We start from the raw sequence: 16,792 nt of genomic DNA, 5'->3' as shown, positions 1-16,792 counted from the left end.
TGTTTATCGCAATACGGTTATTCATTTAAGGAGAATAATGGTTACTCTGTTTATTTGAATAATACCTTCAATGGTCTTGCACCTAAAATGAATCTCGATCGTAGTGATACACATGTTCGTGCCAAAAGATATAAAATAGTAATGATTGTACCACATACTTGTGGCACTGCCACTTGAGTCATATTGGTATAGAACGCATGAAGAAGCTCCATGTAGATGGATCTTTGGACTCACTCATTTTTTAAAAGATTGAGACATGCGAACCATGTCTATTGGTATATGTGCATGAAGAAACTCCATGCAGATGGATCGTTTGGACTCACTTGATTTTGAATCACTTGAGACATGCAAATCATACCACATGGGCAAGATGACTGAAAGTCCTCGTTTTCAGTAAGATGGAACAAGAGAGCAACTTATTGGAAGTAATACATTTTGATGTATGCAGTCCAATGAGTGCTGAGGCATGCAGTGGATATCGTTATGTTCTTACTTCACAGATGATTTGAGTAGATGTTGAGTGTATTTACTTGATGAAACACAAGTCTGAATTATTGAAAGGTTCAAGTAATTTCAGAGTGAAGTTGAAGATCGTCGTGACAAGAGGATAAAATGTCTGTGATATGATCATAGAGATGAGTATCTGAGTTACGAGTTTGGCACACAATTAAGACATTGTGGAAAGTGTTTCACAATTAATACCGCCTGGAACACCATAGTGTGATGGTGTGTCCGAACATCATAACTGCACCCTATTGGATATGGTGCATACCATGATGTCTCTTATCGAATTACCACTATCGTTTATGTGTTAGGCATTAGAGACAACCGCATTCACTTTAAAAGGGGCACCACGCAATTCCGTTGAGACGACACCGTTTAGAGAAACCTAAGTGGTCGTTTCTTAAAAGTTTGGGGTTGTGATGCTTATGTGAAAAAGTTTCAGGCTGATAAGCTCGAACCCAAAGCGGATAAATGCGTCTTCATAGAATACCCAAAACAGTTGGGTATACCTCCTATTTCAGATCTGGAAGCAAAAGTAATTGCTTCTAGAAACAGGTCCTTTCTCGAGGAAAAGTTTCTCTCGAAAGAATTGAGTGGGAGGATGGTGGAGACTTGATAAGGTTATTGAACCGTCACTTCAACTAGTGTGTAGCAGGGCACAGGAAGTTGTTCCTGTGGCACCTACACCACTTGAAGTGGAAGCTTATGATAGTGATCATGAAACTTCGGATCAAGTCATTACCAAACCTCGTAGGACGACGAGGATGCGTAATACTTCAGAGTAGTGCGTGATCCTGTCTTGGAAGTCATGTTGTTGGACAACGATGAACCTATGAGCTATGGAGAAGCGATGGTGGGCCCATATTCTGACAAATGGTTAGAAGCCATGAAATCCGAGATAAATGGATCTTTAAGAAGAAGACGGACATGGACGGTAATGTTACCGTCTATGAAGCTCGACTTGTGAAAAAGAGTATTTTCACAAGTTCAAGGAGTTGACTACGATGAGATTTTCTCATCCGTAGCGATGCTTAAGTCCGTCGGAATCATGTTAGCATTAGCTGCATTTATGAAATCTGGCAGATGGATGTCAAAACAAGTTTCCTTACCAGTTTTCGTAAGGAAAGGTTGTATGTGATACAATCAGAAAGGTTTTGTCGATCCTAAGGATGCTAAAAGGTATGCTAGCTCCAGCGATCCTTCCATGGATTAGAGCAAGCATCTCGGAGTTAGAATATACACTTTGATGGAGTGATCAAAGTTTTTTCGATTTATACAAAGTTTGTTAGAAACTTGTATTTACAATAAAGTGAGTGGGAGCGCTACAACATTTCTGATAAGTATATGTGAATGACATATTGTTGATCCGAAATGATGTAAAATTTCTGGAAAGCATAAAGGGTTGTTTGAAAGGAGTTTTTCAAAGGAAGACCTGGATAAAGCTGCTTACATATTGGGCATCAAGATCTATAGAGATAGATCAAGACGCCTGATGATACTTTCAAAGAACGCACACCTTGACATGATTTTGAAAGAGTTCAAAATAGACCAGCAAAGAAGGAGTTCTTGGCTGTGTTACAAGGTGTGAGTATTGAGTAAGACTCAAGACCTGACCACAGCAGAAGAGAGAGAAAGGACGAAGGTCGTCCCCTATGCTTTAGACATAGGCTCTATAGTATGCTATGCTGTGTACCGCACATGTAGTGTGCCTTACCATGAGTTGGTCAAGGGGTACAATAGTGATCCGGGAATGGATCACATGACAGCGGTCGAACTTATCCTTAGTATCTAGTGGACTAAGGAATTTTCTCGATTATGGAGGTGAAAAGGAGTTCGTCGTAAAGGGTTACATCGATGCGAACTTTGACACTAATCCGGATGGCTCTGAGTAGTAGACCGGATTCGTATAGTAGAGCAGTTATTTGAAATGGCTCCAAATAGCGCGTGGTAGCATCCACAAGATGACATAGATATTCGTAAAGCACACACGGATCTGAAAGGTTCAGACTCGTCGACTAATAACCTCTCTCACAAGCATAACATGATCAAACCAGAACTCATTGAGTGTTAATCACATAGTGATGTGAACTAGATTGTTGACTCTAGTAAACTCTTTGGATGTTGGTCACATGGTGATGTGACCTATGAGTGTTAATCACATGGTGATGTGGACTAGATTATTGACTCTAGTGCAAGTGGGAGACTGTTGGAAATATGCCCTAGAGGCAATAATAAATAGGTTATTATTATATTTCCTTGTTCATGATAATCGTTTATTATCCATGCTAGAATTGTATTGATAGGAAACTCAGATACATGTGTGGATACATAGACAACACCATGTCCCTAGTAAGCCTCTAGTTGACTAGCTCGTTGATCAATAGATGGTTACGGTTTCCTGACCATGGACATTGGATGTCGTTGATAACGGGATCACATCATTAGGAGAATGATGTGATGGACAAGACCCAATCCTAAGACTAGCACAAGATCGTGTAGTTCGTTTGCTCAGAGCTTTTCTAATGTCAAGTATCATTTCCTTAGACCATGAGATTGTGCAACTCTCGGATACCGTAGGAATGCTTTGGGTGTACCAAACGTCACAACGTAACTGGGTGGCTATAAAGGTGCACTACAGGTATCTCCGAAAGTGTCTGTTGGGTTGGCACGAATCGAGACTGGGATTTGTCACTCCATGTAAACGGAGAGGTATCTCTGGGCCCACTCGGTAGGACATCATCATAATGTGCACAATGTGACCAAGGAGTTGATCACGGGATGATGTGAGTTACGGAACGAGTAAAGAGACTTGCCGATAACGAGATTGAACAAGGTATCGGGATACCGACGATCGAATCTCGGGCAAGTAACATACCGATAGACAAAGGGAATTGTATACGGGATTGATTGAATCCTCAACATCGTGGTTCATCCGATGAGATCATCGAGGAGCATGTGGGAGCCAACATGGGTATCCAGATCCCGCTGTTGGTTATTGACCGGAGAGTCGTCTCGGTCATGTCTGCCTGTCTCCCGAACCCGTAGGGTCTACACACTTAAGGTTCGGTGACGCTAGGGTTATAGAGATATTAGTATGCGGTAACCCGAAAGTTGTTCGGAGTCCCGGATGAGATCCCGGACGTCACGAGGAGTTCCAGAATGGTCCGGAGGTAAAGATTTATATATGGGAAGTCTTATTTTTGTCGCCGGAAAAGTTTCGCACTTTATCGGTATTGTACCGGGAGTGCCGAAAGGGGTCCGGGGGTCCACCAAGGGGTCCACCAGCCCCGGGGGGGCACATGGGCTGTGGGGGGTGCTCCTTGGCCTATATGGGCCAAGGGAACCAGCCCCAAGAGGCCCATGCGCCAAGAGATAAGATAAAGGGAGAGTCCTAAAGGGGGAAGGCACCTCCGAGGTGCCTTGGGGAGGATGGACTCCTCCCTGGCCGCACCCTTCCTTGGAGGAAGGGCCAAGGCTGCCCCCCCCCCTCTCCCTTGGCCCTATATATAGTGGGGGGGAGGGAGGGCAGCAGCATACCTAAGCCCTGGCGCCTCCCTCTCCCTCCCGTGACACCTCTTCCTCCCCGCTTGCCCTTGGCGAAGCCCTGCCGGGATCCCGCTACTTCCACCACCACGCCGTCGTGCTGCTGGATCTCCATCAACCTCTCCTCCCCCCTTTCTGGATCAAGAAGGAGGAGACGTCGCTGCTCCGTACGTGTGTTGAACGCGGAGGTGCCGTCCGTTCGGCGCTAGGATCATCAGTGATTTGGATCACGACGAGTACGACTCCATCAACCTCGTTCTCTTGAACGCTTCCGCTCGCGATCTACAATGGTATGTAGATGCACTCCCCTTCCCCTCGTTGCTAGATTACTCCATAGATTGATCTTGGTGATGCGTAGAAAATTTTGAATTTCTTCTACGTTCCCCAACAGCGCCGATGACGCCGGTTCTTAGATTGCTTCTCGGGGGGATTATCCTCCGTTGCCTTATTGCCATCGCTTTCTTTGGGGGTGTCCACCATGTATATATCATATGATGAGGTGGCAGTCCAGCGCCCTGTGGGCGGTGGTTCCTGTTCGTCTCCTGCATCGTCGTCCATACCGCCGATGTCTTCGGAGCCGAAATCGAGCATGTCGGTTAAGTCGTCGACAGTGGCTATTAAGTGGGTGGTGGGTGGGGAACGAATTTCTTCGTCGTCTGCTTCCCACTCAAGCCGGACATAGTTCGGCCAAGGGTCTCCTGACAAGGAGAGAGACCTTAATGAATTTAGCACGTCGCCCAGGGGCGAGCGCTGAAAGATATCCGCGGAGGAAAACTCCATGATCGGTGCCCAATCAGATCCGATAGGCACGGACGCAGGCGCTTCGGAGCCCGTGGCCGGGGACGAATCCAAGCGTCCGGCAACACAGGTCTCATAGGAGGTGAAGTCAGCATTCGGCTCTATCGCCGCTGAGTGCGCGGCCTCCGCGGCAGGGTCCATCCACCCATCCTCGGATGGCGCGATCTGCTCCGGATTGAGGGCCGGAGTGGCCACAGGTGTGATCTCCCGAACACCGTCTGACGACAGAGCTAAGTCATGCTCGTCATGACTGTGCGGCGCACCTGACATGGGCTCGAATCCGTCGAAGATCAAGTCTCCGCGGATATCGGCAGTATAGTTCAGGCTTCCAAACCTGGCCCGATTGCCAGGGGCGTAGCTCTCGATCTGCTCAAGATGGCCAAGCAAGTTGGCCCGCAGTACGAAGCCGCCGAATACAAAGATTTGTCCGGGAAGGAAAACCTCACCCCGGATCGCATCGTTGCCGATGATCGAAGGGGCCATCAAGCCTTTATGGTGACGGCACAGTGGAACTCTCAATGAAAGCACCAATGTCGGTGTCAAAACCGGCGGATCTCGGGTAGGGGGTCCCGAACTGTGCGTCTAAGGTGGATGGTAACAGGAGGCGGGGGACACAATGTTTACCCAGGTTCGGGCCCTCTTGATGGAGGTAATACCCTACTTCCTGCTTGATTGATCTTAATGATATGAGTATTACAAGAGTTGATCTACCACGAGATCGTAGAGGCTAAACCCTAGAAGCTAGCCTATGATTATGATTGTTGTTGTCCTACAGACTAAACCCTCTAGTTTATATAGACACCGGAGGGGGCTAGGGTTACACAGAGTCGGTTACAAGGGAGGAGATCTACATATCTGAACTGCCAAGCTTGCCTTCCACGCAAAGGAGAGTTCCACCCGGACATGGGATGGAGTCTTCAATCTTGTATCTTCATAGTCCAACAGTCCGGCCAAAGTATATAGTCCGGCAGTCCGAGGACCCCCTAATCCAGGACTCCCTCACCTACCTCAGTTGAAGAGAAAGCTAATGATGATGATCATGGAGCTTCAGATCAAGTTACTATCGAACCTCGTAGGTCGACAAGGGTGTGTACAACTTCTGAGTGGTAACCCTATCTTAAAGGTCATGTTGTTGGACAACAATGAACCTATGAGCTATGGAGAAGCGATGGTGGGCCCGGATTCCAACAAATGGCTGGAAGCCATGAAATCCGAGATAGGATCCATGTATGAGAACAAAGTATGGACTTTGGTGGACTTGCCCGATGATCGGCAAGCCATTGAGAATAAATGAATCTTTAAGATGAAGACAGACGCTGATGGTAATGTCACCATTTATGAAGCTCGACTTGTCTCAAAGAAGTTTTCGACAAGTTCAAGGAGTTGACTGTGATGAGACTTTCTCAATCATAGCGATGCAAAAGTCTGTTAGAATTATGTTAGCAGTTGCTGCATTTTGATTTACGAAACCAGGCAGATGGATGTCAAAACAAAGTTTCCTTGATGGTTTGTGTGAGGAAAGGTTGTATGTGATACAACCAGAAGGTTTTGTCAATCCTGAGGATGATAAAAGGTATGCAAACTCCAACGATCCTTCTATGGAATGGAACAAGCATCTCGGAGTTGGAGCATACGCTTTGATAAGGTGATCAAAGTTTTTGGGTTTATACAAAGTTTGCAAGAAACTTGTATTTGCAAGAAAGTGAGTGGGAGCACTACAACATTTTGATAAGTATATGTGGATGACATATTGTTTATCGGAAATGATGTAGAATTTCTGGAAATCATAAAGGGTTGTTTGAATAGAGTTTTTCAAAGGAAGACCTGTGTAAAACTGCTTACATGTTGGGTATCAAGATCTATAGAGATAGATCAAGACGCCTGATAAGACTTTCACAGAGCACGTACCTTGACATGATCTTGAAGGAGTTCAAGATGGATCAGTCAAAGAAGGAGTTCTTGCCTGAGTTGTAAGGTGTGAAGTTAAGACTTGAAGCTCGGCCACGGCAGAAGAAAGAGAAAGGACGAAAGTCGTCCCCTATGCCTTAGCCATAGGCTCTATACGATATGCCATGTTGTGTACCACGATGTGCCTTGCCACGTGTCTAGCAAAGGGGGTATAAGAGTGATCCAGGAGTGGATCATTGGACAGCGGTCAAAATTATACTTAGGAATAAGGAAATATTTCTCGATTATGGAGGTGATGAAGAGTTCGGCGTAAAAGGTTACGTCGATGCAAGCTTTAACACCTATCCGGATGACTCTGAGTAGCAAATCGGATACGTATAGTGGATCAACCATTTGGAATAGCTCCAAGTGGAGCATAGTAGCAACATCTACAATATGAAATAAAGATTTGCGAAGAACACACAGATCTGAATGTTGCAAACCCATTGACTAAAACCTCTCTCGTAAGCATAACATGATCAAACCCTAGAACTCATTGAGTGTTAATCACATGGTGATGTGAACTAGATTATTGACTCTAGTAAACTCTTGGGTGTTAATCACATGGCGATGTGAACTAGATTAATGACTAGTAAACTCTTTGGGTGTTAGTCACATGGCGATGTGAACTATGAGTGTTAATCACATGGTGATGTGAACTAGATTGTTAACTCTAGTGCAAGTGGGAGACTGCTGGAAATATGCCCTAGAGGCAATAATAAAATGGTTATTATTATATTTCCTTGTTCGTGATAATTGTCTATTTTTCATGCTATAATTGTATTAACCGGAAACCGTAATACATGTGTGAATACATAGACCACAACATGTCCCTAGTAAGCCTCTAGTTGACTAGCTCGTTGATCAATAGATGGTTATGGTTTCCTGACCATGGACATTGGATGTCGTTGATAACGGGATCACATCATTAGGAGAATGATGTGATGGACAAGACCCAATCCTAAGCATAGCACAAGATCGTGTAGTTTGTTTGCTAGAGCTTTTCTAATGTCAAGTATCATTTCCTTAGACCATGAGATTGTGCAACTCCCGGATACCATAAGAGTGCTTTGGGTGTATCAAACGTCACAACGTAACTGGGTGGCCATAGAGGTGCACTACAGGTATCTCCGAAAGTGTCTGTTGGGTTGGCATGAATCGAGACTAGGATTTGTCACTCTGTATGACGGAGAGGTATCTCTGGGCCCACTCGGTAATGCATCATCATAATGAGCTCAATGTGACTAAAGAGTTAGCCATGGGATCATGCGTTACGGAACGAGTAAAGAGACTTGCCGGTAACGAGATTGAACGAGGTATGGGGATACCGACGATCGAATCTCGGGCAAGTAACATACCGATGGACAAAGGGGATTGTATACGGGATTGAATGAATCCCCGACATCGTGGTTCATCCGATGAGATCATCGTGGAACATGTGGGAGCCAACATGGGTATCCAGATCCCGCTGTTGGTTATTGGCCGGAGAGATGTCTCGGTCATGTCTGCATGGTTCCCGAACCCGTAGGGTCTACACACTTAAGGTTTGGTGACGCTAGAGTTGTAATGGGAATAGTATGTGGTTACCGAAGGTTTTTCGGAGTCCCGAATGAGATCCCGGACGTGACGAGGAACTCCGGAATGGTCCGGAGGTGAAGATCGATATATTGGACGAAGGGTATTGGAGTCCGGAATTGTTCTGGGAGTACCGGGTGACGACCAGCGTGACCGAAAGGAGTTTTGGAGGCCGCGGCAAGCGTTGGGGGGCCTTATGGGCCAAGGGGAGGGGGCACACCAGCCCACTAAGGGGTTGTGCGCCCCTCCCACCCCATCTCACGTAACCTGGAGAGGTGGGGGCGCCTCCCCTAGAGAAGCCACCCCTCCTGGCTTGGGGGGCAAGTTTCCTAGGGGTGGGGGCACCCAAACCCATCTAGGGTTTCCCCTGTGGCCGCCACCCCTCCCCTAGGGAAACCCTAGGGCGCCTCCTCCTCCCCCCTTCCCCCTATATATAGTGAGGGAGAGAGAGGGCAGCCGCACCCCTTCCCCTGGCGCAGCCCCTCCCTCCTCCAGCACCTCCTCCTCCTCCTCCGTAATGCTTGGCGAAGCCCTGTAGGAGAACTGCAAGCTCCACCACCATGCCGTCGTGCTGCCGGAGCTCTCGCTCAACTTCTCCTCTCCCCTTGCTGGATCAAGAAGGAGGAGACGTCCCCGGGATGTATGTGTGTTTAATGCGGAGGCGCCATCCGTTCGGCGCTAGATCGGATCTTCCGCGATTTGAATCGCCGTGAGTACGACTCCGTCAACCGCGTTCTTGTAACACTTCCGCTTAGCGATCTTCAAGGGTATGAAGATGCACTCCCTCTTTCTGGTTGCTAGTATCTCCTAGATTGATCTTGGTGACACGTAGGAAAATTTTGAATTATTACTACGTTTCCCAACATGTCATCCCATAGACATCATAGCTATTGACTAACAATATAGTCGTTAATAACATAGTATGTGGGCAAAGGTATCCGACCCTCTAGGCCCTGAGCGGTCTCCTGTTTTTCAGGGCTATGGACCCACCCTGAGTATTAGCGAGCTCATTTCGTTTTCTCTCCAAACACCATACTACTGGTTAGTGAACTTTTTTGTGAGAAGTACTAGTTATTGCAATTGAAAATGTAAGCATGTGGCCTTTTTGGCAAAGCGTGGGTTTTGCTTTAGGAGCTACTGGTTTCTTTATATACACATAGGCTATAATCTCTACTACCTCTGTTCCAAAATACAATGAGTAGTTTGACTATTAGAATTTATGCTTTCGTCAACAATTAGTGCAACAATATGTAGTTTATGTTACACAAAATAGACTTTAATAGATTTGTATTCAAAGGAATCACATATGATTATCAATTTGTAACCATTAACTAAATAATGTATGGTAGATTTACGGTTAAATCACAAGTTTAGAAAATACTTAAGAGGGTACTAACTCACAAGGTATATATAAGTAGTGCCATTAAATCAACTAAAAAAAAGTTGTGCCAAATTTTTGACCAACTTGTCTTTTGATACACCCTCTATCCAAATATGTGGGGCCTATATTTTCCGAGGTTTTCGACCATTGAAAATATTAGTAGTACATGAGATGTACGATATAGAAGTTATATCATTAGAAACTCCTTTCATATATGAACTCGATGGTATGATTTGTGTAACATGCATGTCATATTACTGTAACCCGTGGTCAAGGATAGCATCAAAAAATGTATTATGCCCTATATATTTGGATGGTGGGAGTAAGCAAGGTTAAAGTTGGCCACTTTAACTATATGTAAGTTGCATATTTTAAGATTTTGGGTAAGTTGGTTTTCTCTAACCTTTAATTCTTTTCTCAAGATTTGTGTTGTATTGTTTCTCCTTATGTAGTTTCATGGCTTCCTGGGCTAATTTTTTTTTACTTGCCCCTGTTTGGGCCAGTCGATTTTTTTATTGGGCTTGAAGCCCGTTACCTGTTGCCTGCTTTTTTTCTCTGTTTCTAAGCATTTTTGCTTTCTCCTTTTTTGTAGTTTTTTTTCTTTATCCTTATTTTGGCATGTTGGGTGGGAGTGAATGTACACACACAAGTACTATACGATACATATGTAAATTATACTAGAGTGTGAAAATTGCACTATTATATACTTATTCTTTGTATATTACAATTTTAGTGCAAAGTTGTGTGCAAGTATTTTTATTTTTAATTTATTTTCGTTCTTCTTAAAGGGTAATACAAATGCCATTAATTCATTCTTCATTAAAAATCAATTTTTTTAATTTTTTTTAGTTTACATTTCATTGTCTTTCTTCTTTAAGGGTTATACCAATGCCACCAATTCATTCCTTCTTAGAAACTTATCTTTTTGTGAAATTACCACTATTATATGCTTACTATTGCATATTATAAAAAGCAAAATTTATATGTAAATTCTGTGAAAAAATTCATTATTGGTTTTAATTATTTAAAAAATCTTAAAGGATAACATCAGTGTCACTAATTCTTAGAAACTTTATTTACTTTGTATGTGTAAGTATACAAAATGGAACTACTATGTCATATGTCTGTAAATTATACTAGTGTGTGAAAATTGCACTATGACACGATTATTCTGCATATTACAAAAAGTGTATTCAATATAAAGTTGTGTGCAAGTTGTTTTTTTAAAACAGATTTCTTTTTAAAGGGTAATAGCAATGCCACTAGTTTTTTATTCTTTCTTAAAAAAAAAGGTTATTTTGTGTGTGTGCGCGCGCGTGTACATGCAAGTACTATACAATGTGTGTAAAATATACTAGATTGCGAAATTTGCACTATTATATGTTTATTCTGCATATTCAAAAATGCAAAGTTGTGTGCAATTTTATTTTAAAATAATTTCTTTCTTCTTAAAGGGTAATATCAATGCCACTAATTTTTTATTTGTTAAAAACAACATTTTTATTTTTGTGCGTGTAAGTATGCACGCAAAGTGTGTAAATTATACTAGAGTGCCAAAATTTCACTATTATATACTTATTTTTTCCATATTACAGAAAATGCAATTTCAGTTCAAATTTGTGCGCATGTTTTTTAAAATCATTTTTCTTCCTACTTCAGTGGTAATATCAATGCCACTAATTCATTATTTCTTCAAAAACTTTATTATTTTGATTTTTAAGTTTTTTACGTTCTTCTTTAAGGGTAATACAATGCATTTATTCTTTAAGGTGACAACATGAACCTTCTTGAAAGAAAATCAGAGAAACAGGTGCCTTCTTGATTTTGGGCTTCAAATTGTTTGTGAGCAAATGATGAGTTGGGCTGTGCGAGGGGACTCGGCCGAATCAGAATTCAGTCAGTCTGACTTGTGCTGTGTGCCTGTATATGGTTTGTTTTTGAAAAATCGACTGACCCAAATTCTAAATTATGTTCAGGATGACCAGGAAAGACAAGCAGTTCAAGGAGTCACAAGCAGGATGTCCGGCACTACGTCTGGCACACTCCAAAGAGTCACAAGCAGTTCTATGTTCGTCCCAACTTGCGACCAGTACCATCAGGCCAAACTGGCAAATGATCATAATTGATCAAGTTATCAAACACCAGTGCTCGCAATCACCACCACAAAGCTCACTAAATCATCGTATGGCGACGCCGCTCCAGGGGCCTCTCCTGTTTGAACAGGAGTACGGAACAAAACCACATGGCCGTCCGTCGCCGAGGCGCGGCCCAACCTCTAGTACCGCATAGTTCCACACTCCACTGGGGGTACTTGCGGTTACGTCTGGTTTGCAAATGCTGCAACGGTTCACTGTCTCACTTGTGAAGCTCTGAAATGATGATACTCTCGTCAATCCTCATCAAGATGTTCACCACCTCCCTCATCGACGGCCTCGACTGGCAAGCCGTCTGCGTGCACGAGACGGCCAGGTCCAACAGGTCCAGCGCCTTGGCCTGCTCATGCTCAGGCCAGTACGTGATCTCCTCCTCCAGGCAGCTCATGACGCTCCCATGGTCCGCCTGCGTCGACGTCAGGTTGGACCTCATCCAGGTCACAATGTCGACGCCGTCCCCGAACGCGGGATCAACGGGCATCTTCCTGGTCAGGAGCTCCAGAAGCACCACCCCGTAGCTGTACACGTCGCTCTTCTCGGTCAGCCTTGTCGAGTAGCCTTGCTCTGCACACAAATGACAACATATGTTGTTAACCCTGAAATTTTACATAAACATTTCACAGAAACATGTACCAGCTATTGATGCAGAGATGCTTCATTGTCTAGAAATGTGTTGTATCCGAAATAATATATATTTGTGAGTTTACCTGGAGCAATGTAGCCGAGGGTGCCAACGACGACCGACACCGTCGCATCCGCATCCTCATCGCCGACGATTTTCCCCATCCCAAAGTCCGTAATCTTGGGCACCAACTCGGCATCCATCAAAATGTTGCTCGACTTGACATCCCTGTGGACAATCATGGGCAGACAGTCATGGTGAAGGTAGGAGAGGCCTTCGGCGGCGCCGAGGGCGATGAGATGCCGGGCCGTCCAGTCCAGAGCCACCTGGGGCGTCCTCTCATGCAGCAACTCGAAAAGCGTCCCCTCCGGCATGTACTCGTAGAGTATCATGCCGACATTGCGTCGAATGCAGTACCCCGCCATCCTGACGATGTTGCGGTGCCTCACCGTGTTGAGTATCTTCATCTCAATGGGGAATCCGCACCGTGACAGATCGACCGTCTTGACCGCCCACTGTTTTCCGACCGCAAACTGCGTCTTGTATACCGTGCCGTGCCGGCCTTTGCCGATGACGTACTTCTCGCTCAGGTTGTCGGTGGCCCGGAGGATGTCTTCATAGGTCAGATCCTCTGGCAGCTCCTCTGTTGAGTCCAAGTTGCGTACCGAGCCATTTTTCGCCGATAGGTGCTTCGACCTCTTCACAATGTAGTGGATAGCACACAATGCAGCAACCATGACTGTGAATGTTGACAGCAACAATGCCACGATAACTTGTGTGTTCCTCCTTCGGGTTTTCCGAGACTGATCTCTTGAGCAAGGTGCATTGCCAGGATGTATGCACAAATGCGCGTTCCCGCGAAAAGCGTCGGGGGACTCTTCGGCGAGCTTAGCCCAGTTGCCAGCAGGGAGCTGGCCAGAGAGCTCGTTGAAAGAAACATTCACTGCAGAGAGTGAGATCATGTTGGAAAGCTGCCATGGAATCGGACCGGACAACGAGTTCGCCGACAAGTCGAGCACCTCCAGGCTCCGAAGGTTGCCAAGGCTACTTGGGATCTGGCCACTCAGTCTGTTGTTGCTAAGGTTCAGATTCCTGGAAATGTACTGAAGGTTGCCTAAGCTAGGAGGGATGGCACCTTCCAAAGAGTTGCCACCAAGGTCCAGCTCAAGTAGGCCCTGTGTTGCAGTGAAGGAGTCCGGAATTGTTCCGGTGAGCTTGTTCCCATTGAGCAGAAGATATTGCAGGCTATCAAGTGTTGCAACCTCTGCAGGTATGCTTCCATTCAGAAGGTTACCACCAAGGTCCAAACGGAAGAGCCTCTTGCAGTTCTTAAACTGTCGCGGTATCGGTCCGGTGAGCCGGTTCGACGACAATCGCAGAGTCCCGATCATGCTTAGAGCTCCGAGCTCGTGCGGTATCGGGCCGGAGAAGCTGTTGCCGGACAGATCAAGCATGGTGAGGTTGCGCCATGAGCCGAGCACACTCGGTATCCTCCCATCAAAACGGTTGCCACTTAGGTCCACAAATGACCACCCTGTGTTCGTGCCCATATCTTCAGGCAGTAACAAGCTACCACTGAACCGGTTGTCGTTGAGCCTGACCCTCCAGAGGGACTGACATTCAGCTATCTCCCCGGGAATTCCCCCACTGAACTGGTTGTGTCCAACGACAAGCACGGCGAGCCGGCCGCCGGTGCAGAGACCCGGCGGAATCGCGCCGTGGAAGCGGTTGCCGGTCAGGTCGACACGAACGAGCCCATGGGTCGTGTCCAGCCCCAGCGCTCCGGGGACCTCGCCGGTGAAGTTGTTGAATGCCAGGATGAGCTCTCTCAGCTTCCTCGACTGAGTGATCCTGGCAGGGACCTCTCCGCTCAGGCTGTTGTTGTAGAGCTGCAGCTCCTCCATGCCCGGCATTTGCCACAACGCCGGAGGTACCGTCCCGTGGAGCGTGTTCTTGAACAGGGCCAGCTTCCGCAGGCGGCCGAGCTCGCCGAACTCCGGCGGGATCGTCCCGGAGAGGCTGTTGTTCTGCAGCTGGAGCTCCACCAGCTCCCGGCATTTCCCGATTTCTCGTGGGATCGTTCCGGCGATGCCGTTGTCCGCCATGGAGAACCTCTGGAGCCTGCTCAGGTTCCCGACGAACCGCGGGATCGAGCCGTTGAACCGGTTGCCGTTCAGATAGAGCATCGTCAAGGACTTGCATCTCCCGATGGTCTCCGGAACAGGTCCGGTCATGCCGTTTTTCGACACCGCCAGGCTCTCCAGGTCGGCGAGCTCGCCGATGCTCGCCGGCAGCTCCCCGACGAAGCTGTTGTCGTCGAGGAACAGCTGCTGCAGCCTTGGCAGGGACGCGAAGAAATCCGGCACCGTGCCGCCGATCTTGTTGTAGGATAGGATCATGTCGGTGAGGTTGCCGCAGTTGGCGAGGCTCCGGGGGAGCTCCCCGGTGATGCCGCCGTTGCCGTCGACGGCGAGGTAGGTGAGCCGGCAGTGGGCCGGGAACTCGGGCAACGGTCCCGAGAGCGCGTTGGTGCTGAGGTTCAGCACCCTGATGCCCGGGAGCGCGGCCAGCAGCTCCGGCGGGATGGCGCCCGAGAGGGAGTTGTTGCTGAGGTCCAGGTGCTCGAGGACGGACGCACCGGTGGCAGGCACAGTCGGGATCTCTCCGGTGAGCGCGTTGCCGCCGAGGTCCAGCTTCCGGAGCTGGCGCGAGGAGAGCAGCTCCGCGGGCACGGGTCCCGTGAGGCGGTTGCGGGCCAGGAGGACGGTGGCGACGCCGGAGCACGCGGCGAGCGCGGCCGGGACGGGTCCGGCGAAGACGTTCCCGCTGAGGTCGAGCGAGGAGAGGGCCGTCGGGAGCGCGCAGAGGCGCGGCGCTGACGCCGCGAGCGCGCCCGCCAGGCCCAGCCCGGAGAGGTTCAGCGCGGTGACCGCGCCCGCGGCGGTGCACGTGACGCCACGGAACGCGCAGTGCTGGGTGGTGGCCGAGCTGCCGTTGGCGCTGGTATTGGTGCTGCTCTGCCACGACGGCAGGAGGATCCGCTGGGAGGCCTCGGGCAGGGAGGCGAGGAAGGAGAGGAGGACGGCCGTCGGCGACTGTGGCGTGACGGAGGTGGCGGGTGGTAAGATGAGGAGGAGGAGGTGCAGGAGCAGGAGCAAGGAGATGCGCGACATGGGGTGGGAGAAGGTGGTACTACGATGGATGCTTGGGCTGGCGCGTGGTGCGCCGTTCCCCGGCGATTTCAAGGCGGCGACGGGGAACCGGAGAACTGAAATCGGATCACCAAACCCGCGCACGCACACCCACCAGCACAGAAGAAGCCGGTGGTGTGCGACGCTTGCTCAGCGTCATCGGTTGTATTTTCGCCATTGTCAGCCATATGCTTGCATTGCAGCCGAGCAGAGTGGGGCAGAACAGAGCAGGTGGCGCAGCCCGCACCGCAGCGTCGGGGATGACGGGGTGGGTCATATTCCGAGCCCGGATGCTAGGGGACGAGCGTGCAGGTGGAGGGAGGGCGCTTTATTCGGCCGAATTTCTGCTTTTTCATCTCAGATCAGACAGGCACTGTGTGGGATTCCTTGTCGCCACCAGATTAGATTTGTAGTAGTGGGATTTGGTGGGCGCCCGTCGCGTCACTGTTTGATTCTCGCTGTTGCATTCCATCGATGCTTCCTCGTGCTCCACCATCATTTTTGCCTATGATTCTAACGAAGGCCAAAATGACGGTTTTGGCCTCAAAGTTTAGCACGATTTGACTCGTGCTTGAAAATAATTTGGATTTGACATCTTTTCCACCGCCATACACGCTAAAGGTGGGTTATAACGTGCTACCGCCATGGTCAACGGCGGAAAGCTCATGATCCATGCTCCATGGCCGAAATGAGACCTGGGCTACCGCCACAGCCTTTGGCGACGGGTCACGTGGGCGAATTCTAAGATATAAAGCATACGCCTTGCTATGTAGAATGATTGAACAATTGTGGGCGCGCCCCCTCTCTAGCTTTTGAAAGGGAAACTTGCGTGCTAGAAGTTGAAGACCAACAAATGTAGATTGTTGCACAAACTTCAACATGCCACCCTTACTTCCTGCATTAATCATCATAATAATTGAATTATCTTCAGTCATGTGTTGTTGCACCATCTTTAAAAGATTACTAAAGACACTCTTCATAGCACTTCATCATTACACTTCAGATTTGGTATGGAATATGGATGAGTTATCTTTGATAGATCATATTAGTTGAATAATCATAACACATCATCATACTA

General features: G+C 47.6%; 1 protein-coding gene across 1 annotated transcript; it reads right to left on the bottom strand.

Moving 5' to 3' along the window:
- Window positions 1–11,813: 11,813 nt before the first annotated feature.
- Window positions 11,814–16,021, bottom strand: LOC123051418 (receptor-like protein kinase). Its single transcript, XM_044474285.1, has 2 exons — window positions 12,609–16,021; window positions 11,814–12,465 (listed from the first exon to the last, which is right to left on the bottom strand). Exons 1-2 carry the CDS (start codon window positions 15,694–15,696, stop codon window positions 12,104–12,106), a joined length of 3,450 nt encoding a protein of 1,149 aa, XP_044330220.1. The 5' UTR covers window positions 15,697–16,021; the 3' UTR covers window positions 11,814–12,103.
- Between the last annotated feature and the right edge of the window lie 771 nt (window positions 16,022–16,792).

Source organism: Triticum aestivum, chromosome 2D, assembly GCF_018294505.1.
Source record: "Triticum aestivum cultivar Chinese Spring chromosome 2D, IWGSC CS RefSeq v2.1, whole genome shotgun sequence".
In the NCBI taxonomy this organism is placed as follows: Eukaryota; Viridiplantae; Streptophyta; class Magnoliopsida; order Poales; family Poaceae; genus Triticum; species Triticum aestivum.
Note: the sequence above shows the minus strand (reverse complement) of the source record. Positions and strands in the feature narration are given on the sequence as shown.